The sequence below is a fragment of the Hemitrygon akajei genome, chromosome 13 (assembly GCF_048418815.1).
Source record: "Hemitrygon akajei chromosome 13, sHemAka1.3, whole genome shotgun sequence".
Classification (NCBI taxonomy): Eukaryota; Metazoa; Chordata; class Chondrichthyes; order Myliobatiformes; family Dasyatidae; genus Hemitrygon; species Hemitrygon akajei.
The window spans coordinates 62,034,163-62,053,786 of NC_133136.1; the positions used below are offsets into that span (position 1 = coordinate 62,034,163).

Here is a 19,624-nt window from a genome sequence, read left to right on the forward strand (position 1 = left end):
GAACCGTGTGGTGTTACAGAGCTACCGTGACATAGTGGCACTTGGACAGATTTTACATTCATTTGGAAGCCTGTCAGGTTTTTTTCCAGGAATATGCCAGGATGCTGACAGCAATTGTGTGAAATTATATACAGTGTAAACTGTGCAAATGTTAACTGAATCCAAAGTATCAAAGTAAGGAACTTTTAAAGAAGTGAGGATTTCTTCTCCTTAAATAAGTTAACCATGGTTATTAAACTACATTTTAATTTGTTCAAACAGCAAAATGCATAAAGTCTAGAAAATAATTATGATAAAAATGCTCTTGATACCTTCTCTTTTGTTTATAGATATGCAGTGTTTTATTTGATAATTATCAAATCATGTGATGTGATTTAGCCTATGTTTGACATCAAATGAGGCTTCTCTGCAGTTCTTAATTGGTGCCAATTTCTGTTACTGAATGCAGTGGATTCTGAATAATTGGGCCATCAGTTAAGTGAGGCAGCTGCTTATTTGGAATAACTCTTAAAGAACAAAATCAAATGAGAAAGCAGCCAGGATTTTCTTCATTTATTTGGGACATAATGCCATTTAATTGGGACAGGAGACTGTTATCGAACATTTTTCTAACTAGTGTCAGTCACTTGCACTTCATGTGACCGTTAACACTACGCATAAATTAGAGTGAACTGTTTTTAAATAGCGTCATTTGCGTGTCTGTGTTCTAAAAGCAACGATTCACTGATAGTCGATGAGTAATAAACAGCAAGGCAATTCAGAACTGTTTTGCTCACTGCAGTTTCAAGCATTCAGGTTTGGAGATGCCCGAAACAGCCTTGCGTGATTTCACTACTTCAAGTTAGGAACTATGAAGAATTTTCTAGTATCAACAATCATCTTGAATGTTATATTAAAATGAAGATTTGGAGGGTGCAGTCATTGAAAGCACTGTCTGCAGGCAGTCCATTGTCTACATTAGGTGTCTGCGCTGATTTTGTTCATTTACTGTCAATCGAGAGCACTTCGGTGTACACTGAATGAATTCCTCCATCGGTAACTATTAGGAACTAATACCTAGGTTGATAGTAGTGTAGTAGGTTTAGTAATGTTATGATTTATTCTGTATTTCATTTAAATACATAATCTGTTACTCAGTTAAATGGCAATTTATCTTTTTTAACTATTACTGTGAAATTTTGGCTAATTGGTGAGGCTACTTAATTGGGCCGAAATATGCTGGCTTTGAGGTGCCCCAATTAACTGGAATCCACTGTACAAATGAATTGAAGCGCTAGATATGAGAAAATGCTTTCTTTTAAAGAAAAGCAAACATTTTTTAAGAAAACTTGTCAAGTTGTTTGCAGTAGTTATTTATAATGGGCATTCTGATTTTTTAAAAGCTATTGAATGCTCAAATTCCACAGACTGTAACTTAGCCTAAGTCCTGGACATGCCCGCCAGGAATCTCCAGGTATTGGACCTGCCATAGTTTGTGGAGTCCAGATGTTTCCCTCCTTTCAATGTCTCCGGAGGGTATGTGTGCTTCTCATTTCCAATCAGTAGGATAAGGTCCCCCACCATCCAGCCCATGCTCTCTTCCTACTGCTACCATCAGGAAGAAGGCACAGGAGCCTCATGACCCACACCACCAGGTTCAGGAGCAGTTATCAGCCCTCAGCCATCAGGCTCTTGATACAGAAGGGGTTGACTTCACTCACCCCAACACAGAACTGTTGTTTATTTAGATAAATAAGTTAATTGTTCCTACGACTTATGGAATCACTTTCAAGGACTCTTCATCTCATGTCCTCAAAATTTGTAGCTTCTTGGCAGTCTCTATAAATTTTCTCCATATCTATGGTTCCATATGCAGTGAATGTAATCATGCTTATTATTTGGAGAATCTCGGGGTTGTATGTGGTGACATATTTAGTAAGTACTTTCATAATAATATTGCATTGAACTAGGAACTTTGAAGTTGAGAATCAAGTCAGGTAGGTGACCAGTCCAGGTGACTGTCACCTTGTTGAGCTCCATTTCCTCTTTCCACTTTAATGTACGATTTAAAATCTGAAAACACTTTACCATTGGGCAGTTAGTCAGGCTTTGGATTATGTTCTGGAGGAAAGTAGGAGCAATTAGATTCACTCAATTGCAAAATTCAGAAAAGCTGGGGCGAATTTTGAGTAATTTTCTTCAAGGCATGTGGAAAGCCTGTCAAGTATTTTGGAGAAGTGCGTGAAACTTACTGTGGTTTGCAAAGAAATGCAACATTGCAGTTTGCAGGCTTCCTGTCCAGGCCTGCTGTGGGCTAATATAGGAGAATAAATTTGTGATTATTAGTCAGCAACTCTATTACTGTTGTGTGAGATAACTGCTAGGATGGTGAATTTTGGTCCAATTCCAATGTAGCTATGAGTTTAAAATCAACCAGTGCATAGTTTCTTGGCTTCCTTTAGGTTTTTAAAATTCTTTTTGGGCCTGGGTGAAATCCAACATCTGGCGCATTCCTCTTGACCCCCCCCCCCCCATCCCCCGTTATCGGCCAGCCTCTCACTGGACACGTTGTTGCTTGCCCATGTTCTCCTCATTCCCATGAGAGAGGCTACAAAATGGAGAGATCTGGAAGTTCATGCTCAACAAAGTTTAACATGCAGATCAAACAAGTAATTAGGAAGGCTGTGAGACCGTATTGTACTATATGCAGTTTCAGCCTTCATTTGTGAGGAGAGATATGGTTCCGTCAGAAAGAGTGCAGAGAAAATTCATAAGGATTCTTCCCATAATGAATGGATTGAGCAGGGAAAAACGACGAATAATTTAATTGAAATATATATAATTGTGGATTGAAAGGGTGGGTACCGAGAGAGTATATCTGAAGTTAGTGGTTAAAGTTTTTAGAATAAGGGGTTGCTCATTTCAGATGGAGATGAGGGAGATTTTTTTTAAGGGTAGTGAATCAGAATACACGATTGGCAGTACAGAATAAGGTTTATTATCACTGATAAATGTCATGGTATTTGTTGTTTTATGGCAATGGTACAATTTAAAAACAAAATGAATAAAAAGTGCAAAAGAGGGATAGCGCAGTATCATTCATGGATTTATGGACAGTTCAGACATCTGATGGTAGAGGGAAAGAAACTATTCCTACAAAGTTGACTCTGCATCTTCATGTTCCTGAACTTCCTCCCTGATGATGGTAATGAGAAGTGAGGATTTCCCATACGGTGAGGGTCCTCAATGACGAGTGCCGCTGCCGGTTGTATATCTTCATGGTGGAAAGGCTTGAGCCCATGATGGAGCTGGCTGAGCATGCAACCCTTTGCCGTCTGTCTTCTCAATCCTTCATACCAGGCGGTGATGCAACCAAACATTGACTGATAGACATTTGAACTAGCTGGGAACCCAAGGGCGTGAGGAGAGAGTAAGAAAGTGGTTTTGAGGCACAACCTTCAATTGGTATGAGAAGAAATGGTGTTTGAAGATCAAAACCTCAGAGCTGCCCAGAGTTTGAAACTTCAGTCAATATTGCACAATCAGATTTGTGTTATAATCTGTGCACATTGAGCATCTGTGAGTGCTGGGTTCGCCACATGGGGAAGAATAAAATGAGTCTAAACAGGTGCTGAAATATGCTACCAGAGGAATCATTATTGTGCTCTCACAGTGAAACAACTTTTATATCTGTTAAAGGAAAACAGTTGAAACAAAAAATCTAAATGCTTTCATAAATTCTATGTTCTGTTATGATTTCCTAAGCCAACTGTGTAATTGTCATTTTGGGTCTTGACAACTAAATTTTTTGTACATGTATATTCATTATGCTGTCCATTCTACAGTTATATCTTTGTACAAGGTTACCAGGAAATTTCTATTCATTGCAATGAGAAAAAGCAACATTTCAATCAGTCACTTGTACTGTGAGCTGTTGGAAAAACAGATTTTTCTCTACTTGACAGCACTTCAAGATTAATGAAACAGGTCAAAGCAAAAACGGTATATATGACATATGAACCCACGTGTAGTCAAATTAGATTGACAGATCAACCAATTAAAACTGAGACTGGCTCCACAAAATACATGCTGAATTTCTGACAGTTAATAGTAGCTCAGGTAGTTGGCTCCTGAACATGTTTTTGGTTTGTAGAAGTTAACACTATGGTAAACTTGATTTGCTGTGCTATTTGACTTGTTCTAATTTGTTTTGAATGGTTTTTTGGTCAAAATATAGCCATGCATCATAATTATATTGTGATTGTACAACTAATCACTGGTAAATTAGCAATATTTGAAAACCATAAAATTCTTGCAGATTTAGTTCATGCTAATAAGTCATTGAATAATGTGAAGCATTGACTCATCAAAAACATTTCAAACAGATGATCTTACTTTACTAACAACCATTTTAAACAGTAAAGATTAGCTTTCTTTTTCACACGTGCATTGAAGTGTTGAAATGCATCATTTTTGCATCAACAACCAATACAATATGAGGATTGTGCTGGGGGCAGCCTACAGGTGTTACCATGCTTCCAGTGACAACATAACATGCCGATAGCTCACTAACCCTTCATGGTACCTCTTTGGAATTTGAGTGGAAACCAGAGCACAAAGAAGAAACCCACGTGGGCACAAGGAGAGCATCCAACTTGCTTATAGGCAGCAGCAGGAATTGAACCCTGATCAGTGATCGCTGGTGCTACGCTACCCTGCTTGCTCCTAATAAACCTTTGGATAATTAGAAACAATGCATAGTTAAGGAACTGTATACGTCAACAAGTTGTTCTTAACAATGCAGAAACTACTGAAAGTATGATCGGAAGTGTTTAATGAACATGAATATGAATTGTGCAGAGTTGGCAACAATTGCATCTGACTAAACTTGTTTTGTGCAGGCACTTTGCATACTGGATTGATAGTATAATGAATCAGTCAGATTTATTATCACTGAAATATGTTGTGGAATTTATATTTTTGCAGCAGCAGGACAGTATAAGACAAAATTACTATAAGTTACAGAAACAAATGTCATACAAAAAAATCAATAATGAGATAGTGTTCATGGAACGTGCAGGAATCTGATGACAGAGGGAAAGAAGCTGGTCTTAAAACATTAAATGTGGTTCCTTAGGCTTCTTCATCACCTCCCTGGTGGTAGTAATAGTAAGAGGAGATGTGCTGGATGATGAGGGTCGTTAATAATAGATACTGCCTTCTTGAAGCACCACCTCCTGAAGATGCCTTCAGTGGTGAGGAAGACTTTAACCAAAATGGAACCAACTGAATCTACAGCCCTCTTCAACCTTTTGCCATCATAGGCATTAAAAGCTCCATACTAAGCTGTGATGCATGCAATCTAAATGCTCTCTACCAAACAGCTGCAGACATTTCCAAGATTCTTGGGTGACATACCTAATCTCCTCAAACTCCTAATGAAGTAGAGTCACTGGCATGCCTTCCTTGTGATGGCATTGATATGTTAGACCCTGAGAAGTTGACACTTGGGAACTTGAAACTGCTCAGCCTTTGCATTACTTACACTCACCGAGGATTGGTGTGTGTTCTCCCGACTTCCTCCTGAAATCCACTTTAATTCCTTGGTCTCGCGAACATTGAGTATCAGGTTGTTGTTGCAACACCACTCAACCAGCCAGGCTATGTCACTCCTGTGTGCCTCCTCACTGCCATTTAACATTCTGGGAACAGCAATAGTGTCATTGGCAAATGTATAAATGATGCTTGAGCTATGTCCAGCCACACAGTCGTGGGTGTAGGTAGCGTACAGCAGTGGGTTAAGCATGCATCTGTAAAGTGTGCCTGTGCTATTTTTACCAATTCACACTGACTCTTGACGCCCAATATTTATTGCTATCTTGCACACTGTGATACCGTGAAAAAGTTTTGTTTGCCTGTCGTCCATTCAGATCAGGACATATTGTCACAGTTACAAAGAGAGGGCAATGCAGGTAGACAAAGTGCAAAGACTACAATGATCAAGAGCTGATTTTTTCTTAAGTGCATGAGAGGTCCAGATAGGAGTCAAGAAGTAGTGGATATAGCCCAGTCCATTATGGGTGAAGTCCTCCCACCATTGAGCACGTATACACTATCTTTCATTCTGTTGGATATTTTAATGTAGACTTTTTAATGTTTAGCTAGATCATTTGGCATTTACCTCTATGGTGTAGGAGTATTAGGAAAGTGATTGTGTGTCAACCAGGCATTGACAGAAAGTCAGTTATGAAAATCAGATTTTAGTGAGCTACTATTTTACCAGCCAACTAAATACAAGATCTGTTGTTTGAAATTTTGTCTATTTTACTTGGCACCACCACCCACACTGAGTAGATATTTGCAACAGTAGTAACACTGAGCAGCTAGTGGCAAGATGTTAATTCTTCATGACCTCTGTAAGACAAAAACATACTTTTAGGTTGTCTGGCAGTATGAACTAATGAGGTTATGGAGTGGAGGATGGAGTTTCATCTGTTTTTACTGCCTATATTTCATTTTCTGTCAGCAATTATGTACGAAAATCCATGGGGCAAAGTAAATGTTGTAATCCTTGTGAGCTTTCAGCAACAATTTGAAATATATGAGAGCAATAATTGTTCAAACTAAGTATTCTCTGTTTCTTTTGAAGAATAATGTAATTTCACATTGAACTGAGAGAAACATTTTAAAGAATTAAATGTTAGTTTTGAAGTAAGTACAATTTTACAGAATTATTAGTGTCCTCATATTACACACATTACAACTCCAAGTATATCATACCCACTTCCCTTCAGTCAGTTAATTAAAATGTACTAATGTTTATACTAGTACATTTGAATTTAACTAAATGGCTTTAGTAAAGAGCGCATTGCACATTCCTTCACTGATGAATACATGATGGAAGGTGACCTTCAGAAGATTTTCTACTTTGCATTTCTTGGCAGTCTCTATAGATTTTCTCCATATCTATAGTTCCATATGCAGTGAATGTAATCATGCTTGTTATTTGGAGATGTGTCAAGTAATATTAGGTGCTATCTTACCAGGAAAGAGAATGATGAGGGTGAGTCATTCCAGATTATTAACTGATAGGAACATACCTCATACAGTTCAGAGCACTTAGTGAATTACAATGATTGTCATTATGTCTGCAGATGCGATTGTTCATTTTAGTGCAGCAGAGAGATGAATCGGTTTTCACCTGGTTCACAGGAGAATGTTGATCAAGATTCCAGGCAAACATGATATCTTAAGTTTCCAGCTGTGTTGTTATAATATGAAGATTAATATTAATACTCAATCCAAATGACATCATCTTTGATAGTGAAAAGCACCTTCACAAATAGGCTGGGGAATAATTATCTGCTAGTCTGCAGGAGTTCTGATTGAAACTAACATACTTTATGAGTCTTTATTCATTTAAGAGAATTTGGCTTCACAGGCTGAGCCAGCAATTTAATTGTTCATCCCTAATTGCCTCTTGTGAAGCTGGTGTTGAAGCTGTCTCCTTGAATGTTGAGGTGTGGGGACGTCCACAGTGCTCTTAGGGAAGTAATTCCAGGATATTGACCCAGCAACATTGAAGGAACAGTAGTATATTTCCAAGTCAAGGGATGGTGTGTGTCTTAACCAATTTCCAAGTTCTGGTGTTTCTATAATTTTGCTCTCCTTGGTCTTCCAGCTGGTAGAAATGAGTTTGGAAGGTTCTAGCCAAGAGATTTGGTGAGTTGCTGCACTGCATCTTTTAGATGATGCAAGCTTTGATGTTACTGTGCCCCAGAGGTGTGGTGAGAAAATGACTGTGGATGGGCTGCCTATCAATCTAGCTGCTTTGTCTACTGAGTGATGGAATGCACTTTGCAAGGCGATGGACTATAAGTGCAACTTACCATCTTGCAGATAACACTAGTCTATTAAAGTTTTGAGTAATACAAAAACTTGGCCATGGTTAATAGTATATGAAGAAGTAAACTTCAGTCATGACTAAAAATTCATAAAGCATACATGTACTGTATTATTCATTGTATAAAACAAATTCCAAGTAATACAGTTATTATCAGAACATAGACCAGTGAGACTCATTAAAACGGTGGGAGTTCAGGGGAAATTAAGAATAGCCCAGAGCTGAGATAATTATCTATAACTCTATTAAATGCTGAAAGGATCAACTAAATTTTAAAAAATTAAGCCTTTTGGCTTTACTATTTCTCTTTCAAAAATAACCTTTCCTCGTGGAGAGTGAATTTTCTTGCATTTCTCCGTGAGCTTTGGAATTTAAATGGAGGAAATATTGCATTGGTGGAGGATATAGGTGAGCAATGAAGTTTGACCTTCACTCCACTCCATAGGACGTGTAGATAATAATCACCTCTTAACAATGGAGTTTTAAATGCAGTAAGTTTTCTGCAGGCATTGTGCATTTCAATCTAATTCCAATGCTGTACCATACCCCTATATCCATCTTTGTTAGAAATATTTATCCATTGCCACTGTGACTAACTTTGGCTAACTTGCAGCCTTGCATCTTCATGTGTTTGGCCAACAGTAAAGTGACTATGGAGTGAGAGTGAGGTAGAATTGTGTTGTATTGGGCTGTTAAAGAACTCACTGGTCTATTAGTAGTTCTAGATTTGTTCAATATTTATTCCATCCAAATCTCAGAATAGCAGAATACTTGGGGAAAAATGCAAATGTTAATGCTATTTTTTTTTTAAATACCTTTTTTGTTTTGGTTTCATTTTCAGATCTGGTTTGCTTTCGTTAATGGCTTCTCAGGGCAGATTCTCTTTGAAAGATGGTGTATTGGTCTCTACAATGTTGTAAGTGTACATGCTATTTTGTACTCAATTTATCCTGCTGATATAATGTCAGTGGTCTGATTATGATACCAGTAAATGGAGTTGCACTTCCATCTCTTTCCAAATGTATAAAAAAATTAATATTGTTAATTTTGATATATATTTTGTTGTCAACATTTTTATATTCTTAACATTGGAGACTTGACACAGTTCATAGTATTGTGTGACCTCTTCTGCTACATCCTGCAGCTGATGCCCATTGGCATTCATAAAAATGTTGATATGGAGGTTGATGTTTATGTGTGTGGCCATTGTAGGTGAGGGCTGAATGACAGCATGATAGTGTGTAGAGGTGGGGCCACTGAAGGTGGTTAAATATATCAGCATTAGGAAGGCAAGGGTTTTGTGTGGGTGCTGTCAGCTGGCAAGGGACTTGAAACATTGGAGTAAGAAACTGGGGACTAGTCAGCACAGTACATGGAATTTCACAATGACGTTTATAGCTCAACACTATAGTTGCCATTTTTTGAATGAAATGCTTCGATGAATTATGAAAAGTTCTTTAAATAATATTTACAACACGTGTCAAAAATACAGCAGGGATTGGATATTGAGCCATATGTTCATGATAACAAGCCAATTCATGTTCACAAAAAAATTATTTAAAAATGTCAACTTTGTTTATAAAGCTGATGGAAAGCTTTGGTGGTCTTGAGTTTCCAGTGAAGATAGACAAATCCCCTAGTCTTGATGGAATGCATCCCAGGGAACTGAAAGAAATGACAGAGGTTATTGTAGAAGCTTTGGTGATAATTTACCAAAATTTTCTGGACTCTGGATAGGTCTTGGCAGATTGGAAGAAGGCAAATGTCATGCCACTGTTCAAAAAAGGTTGTGGGGTAGGCAAAAGGCAGGTAACTACAGGCCAGTTAGTTTAACATCTGTATTTGGGAAAATGCTTGAAACTAATCATCAAAGAAGGAATAGTGAGGCATTTGGAAAGAAATGGATCCATCAGATAGATGCAGCATGGATTCAGCAAAGGCAGGTCCTGTTTGACAAACTTACTTTAGTTATTTGAAGATATAATGAGTGCAGTGGCTAGAGGGGAACAGATGAATGTTATTTACTTGGATTTCCAGAACACATTTGATAAGGTACTGCATAACAGACTTATCCATAAGATATGAATGCATAGAGTTCGGGGTGATGTATTAACATGGATAGAGGATTGGTTAACTAATAGAAAGCAGAGAGTTGGGATACATGGGTGTTACTCTGGTTGGCAATCAGTGGTGATTGGTGCACCGCAGGGGTCGGTGCTGGCCCGCAAGTGTTCAAAATATACAATAACGATCTGGAGACAGGGATTGGGGACCAAATGTAGTGTGTCTAAGTTTGCTGATAACACAAAATTGAGTAGAAAAGATAATTGTGCAGAGGATATGGGGAGTCTACAGAGAGATATAGATAGGTTAAATGAGTGGGCAATGGTCTAGAAGATGGAGTACAATGTTGGTAAATGTGAGAGCAACTACGTGCATAGTAGGGGAATTAAGAGTTAAGGGGAGAAGGCAGGTAGGTGAAGATGAGTCCATGGTCAGATCATCCATGATCTTATTGATTGGAGGAGCAGGCTCAACGGGCCAGATGGCCGTCTCCTCCTCCTCCTCCTATTTCTTATGTCCTTATACGTTCCAGTAAAGATTTATTTTAAAAACACATTTGTCATTTTAATTATTTTGGTCATTGCAAGATCTCTTTTGCATTCATTTTAATGTATTATTTGATACTATTCAGTCAGTGACTTATTGGTTTAAATGGTAGAATTTATGCCAATCACGGATTGTGCAATGGATTAGTGAAATTGCATGTATTAAACCTTGCAGCTAGGTGTTCAGCCAATGTTATCAAATCTGCTTTTATTTTATGTGGTATGATTCTAATGTTAGAATTGTTTAACGAAACAATGTCTCTGTGTCCCTGTCAGATCTTCACAGCTTTGCCTCCCCTCACCTTGGGAATATTTGAGAGAACCTGTCGAAAGGAAAATATGTTGAAATATCCAGAGCTATACAAAACATCACAGAATGCACTGAACTTCAACACAAAGGTAAATAACTTGTTACACTATGACTTTTACTCAAAAATATCAATAATTTGTTTTAGAAAGTGTCATTAGTTATTCATTCTGCTATGAAACTCACTGAATGAAATAAAAACTAAGAGTTGAATTTTGTATGTTAAGAGTGTGAAACTGAGTTGATATGACAGTCAGCATGTATGAAGAAACCATAAGACCATAGGACAAAGGAGCAGAAGTTGGCCATTCGGCCCATCGAGTCTGCTCCACCATTTCATCATGAGCTGATCCAATCTTCCCTTTAGTCCCATTCCCCAGCCTTCTCACCATAACCTTTGATGCCCTGACTACTCAGATACCTATCAATCTCTGCCTTAAATATACCTAATGGCTTGGCCTCCACTGCCGCCCGTGGCAATAAATTCCACAGATTCGCCACCCTCTGGCTAAAAAATTTTTTTCGCATCTCTGTTCTGAATGAGTGCCCTGCAATCCTCAAGTCATGTCCTTTCGTACTAGACTCCCCCACCTTGGGAAGCAACTTTGCCACATCCACTCTGTCCATGCCTTTCAACATTTGAAATGTTTCTATGAGGTCCCCCCTCATTCTTCTAAACTCTAAGGAGTACAGTCCAAAAGCGGTCAAACATTCCTCATATGTTAACCCTCTCATTTCCAGAATCATTCTAGTGAATCTTCTCTGAACCCTCTCCAACGTCAGCACATCCTTTCTTAAACAAGGAGACCAAAACTATACACAGTACTCCAAATGAGGTCTTACCAGTGCCTTATAAAGCTTCAACATCACATCCCTGCTCCTATACTCTATTCCTCTAGAAATTAATGCCAACATTGCATTCACCTTCTTCACCACCGACTCAACCTGGAGGTTAACCTTAAGGGTATACCGCACAAGGACTCCCAAGTCCCGTTGCATCTCAGAACTTTGAATTCTCTCCCCATTTAAATAATAGTCTGCCCGTTTATTTCTTCTACCAAAGTGCATGACCATACACTTTCCAACATTGTATTTCATTTGCCACTTCTTTGCCCATTCTCCCAATCTATCCAAGTCTCTCTGCAGACTGTCTGTTTCCTCAGCACGAGGGTGCATTCCATCTGGTCCAAAAGATTTATCTACCCTTAGACTATTCAGCTTCCTGAGTACTTTCTCTGTCGTAATTGTGATTGCGCATATTTCTCTTCCCTGACAACCTTGAATGTCCGGTATATTGCTGATGTCTTCCTCAGTGCAGACTGATGCAAAATACTCATTCAGCTCCTCTGCCATCTCCTTATCTCCCATTACAATTTCCCCATCATCATTTTCTATTCGTCCTATATCTACTCTCACCTGTCTTTTACTCTTTATATACTTGAAAAAGCTTTTTGTATCCTCTTTGATATTATTTGCTAGCTTCCTTTCATAGTTCAACTTTTCTCTCTTAATGACCTTCTTAGTTTCCTTTTGTAAACTTTTAAAAACTTCCCAATCCTCTGTCTTCCCACTAATTTTTGCTTCCTTGTATGCTCTCTGCTTTGCTTTTACTTTGGCTTTGACTTCTCTTGTCAGCCAAGGTTGCATCCTTATTCGAAAGTTTCTTCTTCTTTGGAATATATCTGTCTGAAACAGATAATCTGAAACAGTGGATAAGCCTAAACTTCAGTTTAGAGCAGACTTGATTTGGAAATTCTAAGACACAGAAATTGCTAGGATGATTTAATTGCACGTGATCTTGACAGGGGTCATAAATCACATTTGGTATCAGGGTTCATTTGACTTAAAAAGAAACTAATTGCCCGTACCCCATTCAGGCATTCCAGTGTAGCTCACTAAGAGAATCTGATGTATGTTAACTAGTTGACCTGGCCCCTAATTTGGGAGAAAAACTGAGCAGTCACTTTTATAGATGGAAGATCCTTCAGTCTATTTAAAAGCCTGCTATTGAATACATGACAAATCAATCAGGACAAAGTATCCCTTAATGTCAGTCGTTTGTAAGAATGGAAATCTGTTTGTTGGAGCTCTAATAGAACAAATTCAACCATCAAGTATTAGTGTTTAAATCAAGCTTGGTAACATGGAGCAAAAAAGCTGGGGGAAGAACTGAGCGGATCAGGCAGCATCTGTGGGGGCAAGAGAGGTAGTCAATGTTTTGGGTCAAGGCAATGCACAAGAATGATTCTGCCTAATGTTTTCATTCAGTTGACTGAACTGTGATACCAGCTTTCTATATTAGCCTATTTTTTCATGTGCTAATGTTTTTTTAACGATTTGAGTATGTCCAATAACATTCACAAAGTATCAAATCGTCAACCTACAGAAAACTGAGCAAATTTATTACTTTCTCCTTCAAGCCAACCATAGTGTATCTATTTGTAAAATTGATAGTACTGTAGCACATGCAATCTTTTGACGTGAATACATCATGCACGTAATGCACAGTATCAGTCATTTTGAGATATTTATATAAACTAATATAAAATAAAGAGGCAGTTTTATTTTAGATTCGATGTACATATTGTGTGTACTTCTAACTCCGTTTCAGAGATGAATATTTGGAATGCTGCTTTTGCTTTTCAAAAACAGGGATTTAAAAAAAATAGGAAACACCACATTAAAATTTTCCAGTAGTAATTTTGTATCATTATCTTTACTGATTGTTAATTTATGGATCAACATTATATTCACAATTACTGTGGAATATATACAACTTTCATTGAAGAATCTACCCTGTTTTACTGTAAGAGAGCTTGCCCTGTAATCAAACAAATAAAGACACTGACCTTGGTATATAGTTAACCCTTTAATATGTGATCATGGAGAGCCGTTGCCTAGCGACTCCGTCAATGACAGGTTACGTCTTAAATTTATACAGTAAATTTTGGGCAATAGCCAACAGCTAAGCATACTTAGTGTTTTCAAGAAGCACTCATTAGGTATCAGCCAGCTCACAAATGTTTCCGCGCGGTACACAAAATTAGAACTGCACGTCCACATTCAGTTCCTCTATTAGCCAGACAGTCTCTGACAATGGTTAGCAATACCTCATTATTGGCATGATCTGTTGCTTTCTATTGTTAGCTAGCACAAGCAAGGCAGCATCTGCAACTTATCCTGTCACCCTCGTAGCACAAGCCTTGGCAATACTTTGCTCTTCATCTTGACAACAAAATTTAATTTTCTTCCATAACTTGTTATCATTATGTTGAGATTATACACTTTGAAGAGGCACGTTAGCATAGTGGTTAGCACAACACTTTACAGTAGCAGTGACCCAGGTTCATTTCCCAACACTACCTGTAAGGAGTTTATACATCCTCCCCGTGACCACATGGGTTTCCTCTGGATGCTGTGGTTTCGCCCCACAGTGCAAAGGCTTGTTGGTCATTATAAATGATCCCATAAGTAGGGTAGGGTTAAATTGGTGGGTTGCTGTGTGGCATGGCTCAGAGTGCCGGAAGGGTCTACTCTTCACTGTATCTCAATTAACTAAATAAATAGAATGCCTACGAGATGAAGGAAAGTGCACATGGAGAAAATTAATAACTGATATTCATGCAGAGGGAGAGGTGGGCTAGAAGAGTGTTTGGCTTCAATAGATTTCCCCATGGTTCCGCCCAAGTTGACAACAAAACTATTTAGAGGTAAAATTAACTAATTAACTCCAGTTTTCTGCTTGGCAGCTGAGCTGTTGGGCAAATCTATAGAACAGTAACTGTAAACAGGATCAATGAACAACAAACTGTGCAAATGCAAAACGCCTTGACTCTTATACCATTGCCAAGGAAATACCATTGTCAACAGAATTAATTTTTATTTATGGAATGTAATGCTGGTAATTTACCCCTGAAGTTGATTTTGGTGAATGTCATGAAACTTTCAAAGTCTTTATTGTGTTATACAAAGAAACAAATTATTTGAAGCTATTTAATTATAATGCATCATGCTGAAGTGTATTTCATTTTCACAGCTTTTAAAGCTATTAAGGTATCTTCAGAATTTCTAAATACCTTGTGTCACAATTGTTACGTATTCAGGCAACAATAAATATATGTGAGTTAGGCAAGGGTTTTTATAACAAATAACACGTTTATTGAACACTGAAAACAAACCCCCCAAAAGTAAACAAACACTAACGTAACCGGAAAACAGATGCTCTGCGGCAGCTTAACAGTTCTTAAAGTGATGTTGCAAAAACAGTTGTTTAAAGCGATATTGCCAAAAGTTCAAAATGCTCAGTCCATTTAAAAGGAGAGACTTTTTAAGGCGACTTAAATTCTCTTCCACGTCGTTTTCCTTCGATCCCCGGCGTCGAACTCTCCTCACGAAGAATTTTATGAAACGTAACGGCTTAAAGGCACTGACCTTTTCTTCCACACTGTCCTCAATCTTTTCTGCTACCCAGCAGAGATTAACGCAAGAACAGTCAACGAAATCCTTCCGAATGAGGATCACACAAGGTCGAACCCATTTCAACGTCGAAAATCGATTCTCCTCGATCTTTAACTCCCGAACTTCTATCTTCACTCTCCACTAGCAGTATTGTAAAGAAACTGCTGGCAATCACCTTTTAAACTTTAGGCATTAGATAAAACTTCATTTTTCAACTAAACTGCGTCATCACATTAAATCACGCAGTGGCATGAAGTCAACATGGCAAATCCAGCCACGAACTGCCCCTCCCCACAGGGTGGGGTCTTCCTTTTATACCCTGTAAAAAAAACCTGTCACATGACCTCTACTGGCGGGAAAATGACATCACTCCACCATCACAAGACCATTACCTCAAGTCCAGTATAGCTTCAACCCCAGTCACGTGACAAGGGTACCACTGTCACGTGTCACGAGTACATAACACAATATTCTACTTCGTTAATCAATTTTTATGATTTAAAATTTTTAAACGGATTTTTTCGTAAAACAGATTCTTTCTGGTGGTTCCCTGGAGTTAAACCTCTGTCTCTTAAATCGGTCTCAATTATCACTGAAGCAGCTAGCTTTAACTCTTAGCCAAAAGTATGTGGAATACTTGGGAACCTCCTGTCAGTTGTACTACAGCTTGTTGTTTTCACTCGCCCAGAAATATTAAACTGCATATCCTTGTATTGATACTGAGTAATATTGTTGCCGTTCTTTTGTCCTGGTAGTTTATTATGGCAATCATTACATTAATTATTTTTACTAATTTTGCCCTGAGTTTGTGTGACTGACAATGTGAGTTAGTCTATCTAAACTGGACTTCAGAAATCTGTTAGAGAAGAGGGAAAGTTCCTTTACCTTCAAAAACCATCTACGAAGTTTTCAACAGCAACATAAAATGTTCAATTCTATGTTATGGTTCTTAACATTTTACTTTTGAGCTGTTTTAAATACTAACATAAAAGTGAATGTTTGTTGCTTTGTTTTTTGATATTTGCATTTGTGATGAGGTACTAGAAATCATGATGAACAGTGTATCTTTTTAACATTTCCAGAGGACACTTTGCTACTTGATTTTTAATCCATTACATTCTGCAGCTTTTCTTATATTTTGTAGATACTATCACACAGTTCATTCGTGATCATTTTTGTACTGATCTTCCTGAATCAATGTAAGCGAAAGGGCATTTGATCATTTTGGGGCTGCTGAACAGAAATCGTACTGCTGTATAATTGCAGAATGCCAATGGGCAAAATATACTATGCCTTTCAAACTGGCATTTGCAGCAAATGTGATACATAATATTTTGTAGAAATTAGTCAGATCAATACAAATACAAATCTTTAAACTTGGTACTTCCAACCGCAGACAATTGCAGCCTTAAATTTTGACTGAAATAGTAGTAAATAGATTTCACTTAATAAACATTTATCATTTTCTGCTGGAACAGTCACAGAATAAGGTTTCACCAATCCAGATGGTGAGTAATTTGCAATTCCTATCAATCTACTGACTATTCAACCAATTCAAAAGTCCAGAGGCCCTCACATATCTGACTGACATCATAGTTTAACATCACTATAGGGTCTTGTACTTTTCTGGTATGTTTGGACTGATTATATCTGACAGTCTTTACCATTCAGCTCAGAAGAAATGACTATTTTGAGCTCAAAATCACTATCTTGCTCTGTTGCTTGTGTTTGGTAAAAACACTGAGAGGTGATGCAGAAAGCACACTATAGAAAAGATGAAAGCATTAGTATATTGTTGCTTTTCTAATCGTATGTAGAAGTTGAATTTTTGTTTCATCCTGTTTACTAGATGGCACTTCACAGTAACAGGGGTAATAGTTTGTCACAGGTCTCAGACAGTGTTCCTATTGTCCTAATCTCTCTTTATTAGGTAATTTTTCAGTGCTGAGAGTAATTTGCTTTTATGGTAGCTCTGTGGGTTCTGAAGAGTGCAATACAAGATTCACACACTCGGCTGTCTGCTGCTGAGAGCTCTCTGCTGTTTGTGCTTGGGCTCCTCATGTTTCTGAGGGTGTTCTTAGATGCTGCTGCTCCATTTTGAGCAGCCATGGCTGAGAGATACTCATGAGTGAATTAAGGTTTTGTGCTATTTTGATGAATCAAGAACATTTGAGTTTCCACTACCCTCTATTTTGCGCCGTGGTGGAGCTTGGAGTAGACTACTTGTTTTAAGTGTCAAGTGTGCAGCCTCTTGTCTCCTGTCATGCCTGAGTTGCTTGAGCATGGTCAAGGCTGTGAAAAATGCTGACGTTGTTTCACTTGTCCTGCTAGTGATGCCTCTGAAGTACTTTGAGTTACTGTAGGTTATTCATGTCTAAAGTGTACAGGAGGACTGCAGACAATGAGCTTGATATTGACTTTGTGCTCTTAGATGTCGAACACTCTTAGTTGGCCAATGGTCATGTGGGCACACTGGAGGTGTTTGTGAAATTCATCATCGATGCACACCTTTTGCTGGTATGCAGGTTTAACGATAGAGAAACTGATCCATGCTACTGAGTTTTGAAACTCATAATGTTTTTAGAAGCAGCTGTTCTGATGTGCAAAGATTACCAGTTGTCCAGGAGTAGTTACCCCAGCTTTCTTAAGCCTGTTAAACTCTAAAGGCTTGGGAAGGGAGTCGAGCAGAAAATATTGAAGTTGTTCATTATCAGCAGCTAGGGACTACATTAAAATGCAGAACCAAAATCCTAATAATCTCTCAATTGTTATCTCAGCAAATTGCAAGTTGGCACAGGGTTAATAAGACCAGAGAGCTAAATACATGGCTCAACGATTGGTAGGGGACAAATGGGATTGAATTTCTGGAACATTGACAGCAATATTAGGGAAAGAGGGAGCTGTTCTAATGGGATAGGCTCATCTGAACCTTGTGGGACCAGGGTCTTGGTGAATTGGTCAGTATGGGCAACGCAATAGAGTAGTCAAATTGCTGCTGCTAACAGTAAGAGGTTTGTGTATTCTCCCCATTACTACATGGGTTTCCTCCAGGTGCCCCGTCTCCACCCACATTGAAAGTTGTGGGCATGCTATGTTGACACCAGAACCATAACAACATTTGCAGGCTGCCCCAGCACATCCTCTGACTGTATCGTTTGTTGCAAACGACTCATTTCTCTCTGTTTTGATGTACATGTGACAATGCTAATCTTTAAACATAAAATCACATAATAAGGCCTTTAGATAGGGCTTTAAACTAAACAGTAGGGAAGTGCGTTTAACAGCTTGGAAAATTACTCATAAAGTCAACAAGAAGATGAGGACAGAAGAAGTTACTGAAAGCTCCAGAATAAAGAATAAGACAAAACGTTTGGAAAGGATTAAGAATTTAACAGGCAACATGGAGGCAAAATTGAAAAGAGTGGTGAATACAGGACTGAAGGTGTTATCTTTGAATACACGCAGCATACAAAATAAGCTGATCTTGTAGCACAGTTAGAAACTGACAGGCATGACACCACGGGCATCACAAACTCATGGTTGAAAGAAGATCACACCTGGCCGCATAACGTCCCAGTTTGCGCATTTTATCAAAAGGACAGGCAGGTGGCTTTGTTTTTTCTAAAGAAGTCAAGTCCATAGAAAGAAGTGACTTAAGATCAGAAGATAAGGAGTCCTTGCAGGTAAGAGGATCCCTATTAGAGTTATATGCAGGCCTCTGAACAGTAGCCAGGATGTGGGGTACAAATTATAAACAGAAGATAGAAAAGACATGTAGAAATGGCTATGCTACAATAGTCATGAGGGATTTTAATATGCACGCAGATTGGGGAAAATCACATTGGTGCTGGATCCCAAGAGAAGGAATTTATAGAATGCTGACAAACTGGCTTTTCAGAGCACCTTGTGATCAAGCCCACTAAGGAAAAGGTAATTCTGGATTAGGTGCTTGATGAATGCCGCGTTCCTGTGACAGCGCTCCATGTAGATGTGTTTAATGGTGGGGAGGTCTTTACCCACGATGGACTGGGCTGTATCCACTAATACTAACGGATCAGAATGTTGAAATATGTTAAATGGAAAGATGAACAGGATTAAGAAAGAAACTGTGAAATGAAATACGGCGGGAGAGTGGAAGATTGCATTAAGAAAATGAATGGAAATGGGTGCAAAAAGATAAAGAAAATAATTCTGTTTTAAAACCACGAGCAGAAATTGTTTTGGCAGCTGTCTAGGCTGGTGAGATTTGGGTACATTGCAAGAATTTAAATCTCATCATTACTATGCTCATAAGTACCAACCCTAATTTTCTCCATCAAGTACAATCTGTATTTGCTCTGCAAGTGCAGCAATTTCCAGAAACTCTTG

At 38.4% G+C, this 19,624-nt stretch overlaps 1 protein-coding gene across 6 annotated transcripts in view; it reads left to right on the top strand.

Moving 5' to 3' along the window:
- atp8a1 (ATPase phospholipid transporting 8A1) overlaps window positions 1-19,624 on the top strand; it is a 366,447-nt gene that overhangs the window by 265,689 nt on the left and 81,134 nt on the right. For all 6 annotated transcript variants that reach the window (XM_073064740.1, XM_073064742.1, XM_073064739.1 and 3 more), the window contains 2 exons: window positions 8,724-8,798; window positions 10,768-10,890. In XM_073064740.1, coding sequence (XP_072920841.1) covers window positions 8,724-8,798; window positions 10,768-10,890 — 198 coding nt within the window. The remainder of the gene's footprint in view (window positions 1-8,723; window positions 8,799-10,767; window positions 10,891-19,624) is intronic.